Source organism: Calypte anna, chromosome 3, assembly GCF_003957555.1.
Source record: "Calypte anna isolate BGI_N300 chromosome 3, bCalAnn1_v1.p, whole genome shotgun sequence".
Taxonomy (NCBI): Eukaryota; Metazoa; Chordata; class Aves; order Apodiformes; family Trochilidae; genus Calypte; species Calypte anna.
The window spans coordinates 101,140,678-101,149,841 of record NC_044246.1 but is presented as its reverse complement, the minus strand read 5'-3'; the positions used below and the strand labels follow the sequence as shown (position 1 = coordinate 101,149,841).

Here is a 9,164-nt window from a genome sequence, read left to right as displayed (position 1 = left end):
ATGTCTTGCTCGTGTGCAGATGAAAAGAAGCCAGGAAAGGTCACAGCAGGAGAGCTGACCCAAACGGACCAAAAGGATATTCCATACCACATGCTGTCCTCTTCAGTGCAAAAAGCTGGACAAACAAGGAAGTGGGGGACATCCGGTGCAATAGCACTTTTCTTCCTAAGTCACCATGAAGTGGGATGGAGTCCTGCTTTCCTGGAGATTACTGAAACCTGAACTGACTGAACACCTGCTTGACAATGGGAAGTGGTGAATCAATTCCTTTTTGTACTCAATTCCTTTTTGTACTTTACTTGCATGTGTGGTTTTTGCTTTATCAATCTGTACTCTCAACCCCTAAGATTTCCCACTTTTCCTCTTCTAATTCTCTACCACACCACCAAAGTGGAGTGAGAGAGGGGATGGGTGGTGCTTAGTTGACAGCTGGGGTTTAACACTGGCACTGACACATAGGCCTTTCCCCACCAAAACAGAACAGCAACATAAAAAATGTCACATCAGTTTTCATGCTCGCAACCATCCAGGGAATTCCAACACAAACTCCCACTTTTCATTAGACTGAACAATTAAGACTATTTTAAAAGCTTTAATAGTTTTATATGCTTATTTTATTTAATTGCTGTACAAAGGCAGAAATGCAAACCATCTCAGTGAATCTACATAAATAACTACGTAGACATGATACACATATTTACAAAAAGCCCGATTATTTAATGTCAGTATTGACACCATAGCTCATGCAGAGCTGGCTGCAAACAATGCAAACAGCATCTATACAGGGTAAGGCATACCTCTCATGTATATATACATCTTGTTCCTTGTAGTGAAGGTTTCCAATACACCAGTTCTTTGTTACATTTGTACTTGACAATCCTGCTTAGTGGTAGCCCAGCCTCAGAACTAAAAAGTGCATTTCTTTATTATATACATTCTCTTAAGGATCATGGGAGGTTTGAGAAATAGTTTATCCAGGTTTCACTGGGACAGAATCATAGGTCAGCCATGGAGGGCAGAACAGTAGCAGCCCCAAGTCAAGTGAAAGCTTACATCAGTGTATCTGCCCCCAGCTATCTGACAAGTGTATCCCACACCACTTCTCATGCTCATGACAGAGGGAGAGCTGTGCTGAGGGTGAGGAGTTGCATTTCCCAGGGCTCTTCCCTCTGGGCCTGCTGCTCCCACTACTACTTTGTCATTTCATTCAATCCAGATGTATTTCAACCAATGGGACTTCTCTTCCTGATTCTTCTCAGCTGGGATGGGGGTCACTGGGAAAGTGAGCAAACTGCTTCATTTTATCCCTGGATATAGGATAAACAAACATATTTTCAATTTTTCATTTCTGTCAATTAAAACTATTTCATCAGCTAAAGATATCATTACCCCAAAGCTCTGAACATTACATGCAATTATGATCAACAAATTTACTGATGATACAAAATTGGGTGGGGTGGCTGACACCAGCCCATGGTTCTGCCATCCAGCATGACCTGGACAGGCTGGAAAACTGGGCAGAAAGGGTAGGGTACTGCACCTAGGGAGAAACCCCATGCACCAGTACAGGCTGGGGGCTGACCTGCTTGAAAGCAGCTCTGTGGAAAAAGACCTGAGAGTCCTGGTGGAGAAAAGGATGACCCTGAGTCCAGCAATGGACCCTGTGGACAAAAAGGCCAGTGGCATCCTGGACTGCAACAAGAAGAGCGTGGCAAAAGGTCAATGTAGGTTATCCTCCCCCTCTATTCTGCCCTGGTGAGGCCACACCTGGAGTACTGCATCCAGTTCTGGGCCCCTCAGTACATAAAGGACATGAAACTACAGGAGAGAATATAGTGCAAAGCCACTAAGATGATTAGGGGACTGGATGATGCATTTGGATGTTTTGCTGGACTGGATATCTTGCATTTTCTTTGACATCTAAAATACAAGGATGAGAGAGCTGTGTTTGTTCAACGCATGTAAGAAAATACAGAGGAGGGATCTCATTGAAGCTCATCAGGCTACCCAGAGAGGCTGTGGAGTCTGTGTCTCTGGAGACATTCAAAACCCACCTGGACGGCTTCCTGGGCAACCTACTCTAGGTGAACCCCTGCGCTGGCAGAGCAGTCGGACTACACGATCTCCAGAAGTCGCTTCCAACCCTTCAGATTCTGTGATTTTCTGGTTATGAAAACAAAGCTCCTAAGAGCAATTCTGTGTTATCTTCTGAATTGGAAAGATAAGCAATCTTGTGAAGGAGGTGGGAAGGTATTCCTACCCACTGCAGGGGGGTTGGAACTAGATGATGTTTAAGATTTCTTCGAACCAAAACCATTCTGTGATGCTGTGAAAGCACTTAACCAAGCCACTGCTGTTTTAAATGTAAAACAACACTTGGCAACATTTCATGTTATTAAGTTTGCAAATCCAAGCAGCTCTAGAAAAGCTCTGTAACACAGATATTTACATTCTGTATAAGATTTCTGAGTTGTAATCAATCTGCCATCTCAAGTGGATTGATTTTCTCTTCCCCCGGAGATCTCACTTTGAAAGGAAAGTTGCAGAAAGGAACACAGTTACTGCCATTGTAGGAAATACAACTCTGAGTCATTTCACAAGTCAAATACATTAAAAACAACCAACAAAACCTAACAAACAAACAAACAAACAAAAACAAAAAAAAAACCAACCCCAAAACAAACAAAAACCTCTAGATATTAAAAAGTCAACTCTTCCCCTCAACCATAATGCAGCACAGCAAAAATCATCTAACTTTTATTCCCATCACATTTATTTTTAAACCACAACATCCTGCAGCACCGGGGCTCTTGACAGACCTTCCAGCCAATCTTCACTGTCAAAACACGACATCCCCTCTCCCACCTGCCCTCCTGCTAAGGACAAAAAGCAGCATGCTGTCCTGTCTGAAACAGCAACTCAACTCTCCTTGCAACTATTCAAGCTGAGCTGCTGGACTCTGCAGTGAGGCAGATGAGAACTGACACACACTGCTCCACCTGCAGAGCTCAGCTCTGATGGGAAACTGGTAATGAGCACAGCACACATTTCTCTTCCACAGGTTTCCTATACTCCCACTCACCTTGGTCCACGCACCATGTCCACACAATCACAATGCTACAGTACAGTTTCAACTTCATCAGAATGGTGACCTCTTTAACAACAACACCACCACAATCACACAGGGATAAAAACGTCAATGGAAGACGCTACCTTCCATGGGAGGAACTGATGGCTCAGTTTCAGAAGTGACAGTATCCATATCTTCACAAGTTTTGGCACCTGACTTCCCTTGTTCCACCTCACATAGATACACATCAATGGGTCCTTTTGTGCTCTTCACGTGTACTTCTATGCAATCCTATAATAAAGCAACTTGCATATAAACCAAAGAACAAATCTTAAACACTAGTTATCATTTTGCATGTATTTCAAGCAAACAGAGTAAGAACAGAAACACTTCTGTTTAAAATTGTGTTACTAGCTCTACATAAATTATAACTATTTACTTTTAAAGGCCAATTATTAAGCACCATTCATCTAACAAAGTTTCACTTCTGGCAAACATGCACCCTTCTTCATTCTTGTACTGACCTTTAGATACATGACCAAGATTTACTATACATTTAGGAAGAGTAACAAAAACTTGACTAGTCAATGCCACAGATCAAAAAATGGGAGGATACATGTGGCACAGTGAGGTGAGGACAGAGCACAGCTCCCCGCCCCCATCTAAATAATCCATCCTGAACATCATCTACGAGAGTGCCAAAAAGTTTTCTTAGTTTAACCATACTGTGTGTTCCATACTTCAGTATGACAGCAACAATAGCTGTATACTCATTAAGCAGTAAGACAGCATTTACATGCTGTTAAAATCGTTACCAAAACATGCTTATTGCTTTGGTTGGCTAGAGGCACAATTCCTGTAGGTTTTAATGGACAAACAGTAACAGCTCTGGGAAGTTTCATTATCCTAGGAAGTACCAAACTGACAGAAACTGGAAGTCAGCTACTGATTACTGCTGCAAAAATCAAATCTGTGCACTTTTTTTGCCTTAAAACAGAAGCATGTAGAACTTACCTCTTTAGGAATTGGTATTTCCAGTATGGTTTCCTCTGGAGCTTTGATTGCAATCACAATCTGTTCCTGAAATGTTTGAATGCTACGGATATCTTGGTATGTCACATAAGCTAGTGTATACATTGGTCAAGGACTTGGTAATTTTCTGATGGGCGGAAGCAAAGAGGACAATGTTAAAATACATTGGAACAGAATACAGACTTAAGAAGAGGCGAATAGCTCAGCTGATGTTACTTTAATACTAGCTTTGTAAAATTAAGAATTGGCTAAAAAGTTAGAAACATTAGGAAGGACAAGGTTTCTAAAAAGATATATGCGGTATTAAAAACCCCCACATTTGAAACAGTTTTCACAGATGCTGTTTTAAGTCTACAAAGCACTTAGGAAACTGAGAAACTAACAAGGGTTCAGCTACTTAGACCATGGAACTTGCTTTGAGAAACCTGGTCTACTGGGGGTGATGGTCTCCATCTGTCAGAGAAGGGGAACAACAATGCTAGACTTGCGAAGGTGGTGAAGACAGATTCACACCAACGGTGCTGGGGGAGCAGAACCTCAACCATCCCCATCCTGACAGTTTGACACCAGTGCCAGCAATGGATGTCCAGAGCCTGGAGAAGGATCACAGGTCAGCAGCAGAGCACCTCAAGTGCAGCACAAAGCACTTCCAGACAGTAAGTCTGCTTCATCAAGGGCCCAATTCAAATGCCTCTACACAAACACAAGTAGCACAGGGAATAAACAAGGAGCTGGAGATGTGTGCATGGTTGCAGGGTTATGATATCATAACCACAATGATATCATACCACAATCACAGGGATGTGGTGGGAACACTTCTATGACTGGAGTGTTGGAACAGAAGGACAAAGAATTTTTAGGATAGAGAGACAGGGGAGATGAGTCTCTATGTCCATGACCAGCTGGAGTGCATGAAGCTCTGCCTGGGGATGGAAGAGGAGCCAACTGAGAACTTATGAGTCAGGATTAAAGGGAGAGCAGGGACAGGGGACATAATAGTGGGGCTCCGCTGCAGGCCACCTGACCTAAAAGACCAAGTTGATGAGGCCTTTTATAGACAGATAGGAGTAACCCCATATTCACAAGTCCTGGCACTCAGGGACCAGTATAAACTAAAATAACCAGCAAGTTACTACTATGAAAATCCTAATCAAGTATCCCTGCACACCCCTACACCTCTCCCTAGATACCCGAGTACTTGCAACCAAAAGAGTGTGCTGAAGCAATGAGAGAGTGAAAAGGATATTTTGCAGTTTCTTTGTCATCTGTCAGTTCAAATAACTGACGAGCACATTCCTTGATTAATTCATCCAGAGCTTCTTCCATGGATGACAATTCAGAAAGTTCATCTTCAAGGCTTTCTTGCTCTGGTGGTTTTCTAACAACATGGTCAAGATTAGAACCTCTAGAAGAATAAGAAAAGTTGTCTAGCATCATTATATAAATATGAGCTTGTTTTCCAAACAGAAAGTAAAATACAGAAAACAACCAGGAACTCTGGAATCCTTTATTCTCCTGAAATGCACTCCAGTGTGCATTTGTACTTGATGGTTGTTCATACAGTAATTCAGACAGGTTGAGCATATAGAATAACTTAGAATACTTAGTAATACTTCAAATACTCAGTTATAAACATTACTCAACACTATTGGGGTTTTCTTGTTTCAGAAGCCAGAAGTTTCAAAGACAACTCACATCCACTGGATAACATTCTTGGATCTTTTCCGAATTAAGTCGATTCCCTCCAACACATTGGTGATGTCATACACTCTTCGCTTTCGTACTCCAAGCATTGTTGCTACTTCATTTAAATCAAGGACACCATCTGGAGCTGCTTTGACAAGATCCATGAATTTTCGGGTTAAATAAACCAAGGACTGATCAAATCGACGCCTCTCTAGACTTCCTGTAAAGTGTAGATAGAATATTTAGGGTGAACTACTACACGAGTATCAAGTGGTTTTAAAAGAAGCAATAGTGATGAAGTAACAATGAAAATAAAAGTCTGAAAGCAATATCATTATTATATTATCAGAAAGCATGCATCTTAAAGCTTTGAATGCTCATGACTTCATAGAACATTAGTAGTTATGGAAATGTATGTTCTGGAGAATGTGAGCTCAGACTACTGAATGAAGACCAATTAAACCGTTAGTTAACTATGAGCACCAAGACACTGTTAAAACTTTTTTCACACTGTTGTGGTGAACATACAGGCACATTTCAGGAGGCAGCCTGGTTTCAGGGAGTGTTTCAGCCTGGATATGAGCAACCTACTATGGAAAACTGAATATATGAACAAACTCTGTAATATTTGTTCTCAGGGAAAAAGGATTGGTGATATCATTGTTTAATTTACTAATGCAAATCAAGACACCAAAGGTTTAAGAGAGACTCCTGTGCTATGTGTATCCATTATGAGCATAATCATAGAAACAGCAGAAAAGAAACTGATGAACTGCTTCCATAGCTGCAGACTGTAATTTATGAATGCAAAAAGTATTAAAAAGTACCTATTCCTAAAGCACAAAAAAGACATGTAACCCAGGCATTCATCTGATGCCAGAGTCATTCAAAAACTACCCCACAGCAAATGACTGACTGCCTGTTCCCCAGCAAAGCAAGCTAGGTATTTCATAACTGATCACATTGCATCACTGAGTAATATTCCAATCAGATGCTTCAAGAGAATGTGTGTAGGTGTGTGTTAGTACATGTGGGTGCATGTGTAAGAAAACTTCCCTAGCAAGCACTTTGGCTTCAATATTTCTCCCCAGGATGAACAAGATGTGCACCTTTACTCACAGAATATCACACCCATTCCATGGCTGCAGGACTGTGCACCCTTTACCATGAACTGACTGGGTCAACAACTCACTTTTGTGGACTGGGCTACTGTGAGATGTTGGAGACTATTCAGATGGACTGAAAAAACAAAACCTCAACACAAATTCACTCAAGCTTCTATTTACAGTTGTTAATAATAGCTGAAAAACAGTGCTTGTCAGCATCAGTCTTCCACTTTTCTCTAACACACTCTTCCCAGAAGCTAGCACCTTTACAGCAATGCACAGGTATTCTGGCAGCAGATTTACAGAAAAACCAGGAAGAACACCTGGCATCATATATGTCACTTCATCTAATGTGCAGCATTCCTCCTGTTCTGCCTTTATTCCATTTGTTTACATCATGCACTCAGCATTGTAAAAAGCATGCAATACACTTCAAGAATCATCTTCACACAGGGAGCACAGAAACTTACTTCTCACAAAATTCTTTTCATTGTTCACATTCAAGTTTGTCATTGGTGTCTACGGAAAAACAAAACAAAACAACAAAAATATAACTGATATAGAACAGTATTGACACGGGAAGAAAACGATTGGTTCTCCAGAAAAAATACCCAAAGCAGCTTGAGATGCAACAGCCATCAGAGTGCTGACAGCTCATAACACAGCAAAGGAGACTAACTGCATACATCTTCATTAATTCCTGACACAATTTTCAGCCCTTAATCTCAGCACATCCCCCACTGCCTTGGAAAGCAGGAAACACCACCCAACTCCTGAAAACTCAGGCAAGTGTCACAACACAACCTGTGCAAACTGCAAATACGAGCTTTCCCTACTCTGCTCCTTGCCTTCCTCGCTACACCCAGGGTCTGCAACTCCGCTATTCCATCTCCACTACACAAAGCTCCTGGTGATTAACACGGCCTTGACCTCCCTGCCCTTCAGAACCACATTCAGGAAAGCATCACCATAGATGACTCACCTCAACACCGACACCAACAACGTGAGCCCCACACACTTTCATTCTTACAATCATTCCCAAGAACACCAACCTGCCAGCTACCTCTTTAAAACCTCATGAAAACTTTTCCATCCTCTTAAAGACAGAGCTATGAACTCACATTTACCACAACGGGCAAGGTTTAAAAAAAATAAGCCTCTTTAAACACTTTCACAGATGTCAAATCTAGCAGCCTGGCTGCTGCTAGATCCCTCAGAAAAAGACCAAAAGCAGCAGCACAAGCTGCATAGAAGACTACCTGAACATCACACACGTTCCAAGAAGAACACAACACTCTGGCACTCTGCTTTCCTCAAACACAGATGCAGCCTACAGAACCCCATCGAGAAGCCAGAGGCAACAGCTACGAAAACATCCCTTTGCACTATGACTGACATCACTGCATTTGCTTTGCCCGGGCAGCCTGCTAAGATGCGATGGGGAAGGGACGCCTCCCGCATCCACCGCTCCGGCTACGCCTGACACAGCTTTCCCACCCAGGGATCTCCCGCCACACAGCCGAGGAACGACTTGACGCAATCCCCGTCCCATCTCCCGCCTCGGCCGAACAGCGCTGCGCAGCCGTCCTGCCCTTTCCCCGGCCACAGGCAGCACCTCCCCTTCCTCCTCTTCCCTCCCGACTCGTACCTCACTCACACGCAGCGCTTCCAGCGGCAGCAGCTTCAGACACTCCCAGTCGAGCGGGTTGGTCATGTTCGACCGGACAAGGACAAGGCCTCGGCCCTGGGTCCTCACTCGCACCGCCGGCTGCGGCCTAGCGCGGCGAAAAGCCCGTCCCGCCCTGGAGCGAAGAAGTTGCAGAAGGAGGGTGCTCCCTCAGGCGCCTTCCCGGAGAGCCTGTGAGCCCCTCTCGGAAGAAGGCGCTGCCATCCCCACCTCCGGGAGGAGGGGGCGGCAGGAGCCCTCCCGCCCTCGCCGCACACCGCTATGGCCGCCTCCAGCCCCCGCGCGGGGGCGGTTGGGCGCCAGAGCGGAACCTCCGCCCCGCGCACGCACGACCCCTCCCGCCGCCGCCGCTCCCGCTCCGCCCATCCCGGCGGGCAGCTCTCGCGGGGCGGGGCTCGGCCGCCATGGTCGGCTCCATCGCGGCGGGAGCCGGGGGCTGGGGAGGGATTGGGCTGGCGGCTCCTCCCTGTTCAGCGCCGAACCCAGCGCTGCCAAGGCCGCCCTATCCCTTGTCTGGGCGGTGGGTGCTGGCGGCAAGGGGAGCTCCCTTGAGCGCTCACGGAGCTCAGGCGCGGTCAAGCGG

At 44.6% G+C, this 9,164-nt stretch overlaps 1 protein-coding gene across 7 annotated transcripts; it reads right to left on the bottom strand.

Moving 5' to 3' along the window:
- Nucleotides 1–581: 581 nt before the first annotated feature.
- On the bottom strand, nt 582–8,927 carry LOC103529858 (transcription factor E2F6). 7 transcript variants are annotated; one of them, XR_003987400.1, is made up of 9 exons: nt 8,543–8,903; nt 7,365–7,413; nt 5,798–6,008; nt 5,349–5,507; nt 4,085–4,199; nt 3,214–3,361; nt 2,055–2,526; nt 1,583–1,661; nt 582–1,307 (listed from the first exon to the last, which is right to left on the bottom strand). XR_003987400.1 is itself a non-coding variant. In XM_030448214.1 (8 exons), exons 1-7 carry the CDS (start codon nt 8,606–8,608, stop codon nt 2,477–2,479), a joined length of 798 nt encoding a protein of 265 aa, XP_030304074.1. In that variant the 5' UTR covers nt 8,609–8,855; the 3' UTR covers nt 582–1,661; nt 2,450–2,476. The 7 variants fall into 7 exon arrangements, 2 of the variants coding, with proteins under 2 accessions (XP_030304074.1, XP_030304073.1); XR_003987401.1 differs by having other exon boundaries at nt 2,450–2,526; nt 8,543–8,855; XR_003987399.1 differs by lacking the exon at nt 1,583–1,661 and having other exon boundaries at nt 8,543–8,927.
- Between the last annotated feature and the right edge of the window lie 237 nt (nt 8,928–9,164).

What these genes read in the sequence shown, in the direction of transcription:
- LOC103529858 (XM_030448214.1), bottom strand. Translation starts at nt 8,608, where the DNA reads ATGACCAACCCGCTCGACTGGGAGTGTCTGAAGCTGCTGCCGCTGGAA. An exon ending in TGAAAAGAATTTTGTGAGAA is followed by an intron (nt 6,009 to 7,364) that starts GTAAGTTTCTGT and finishes TACACTTTACAG; the next exon opens with GAAGTCTAGAGAGGCGTCGA. An exon ending in GATGACAAAGAAACTGCAAA is followed by an intron (nt 4,200 to 5,348) that starts ATATCCTTTTCA and finishes ACCAATGTATAC; the next exon opens with ACTAGCTTATGTGACATACC.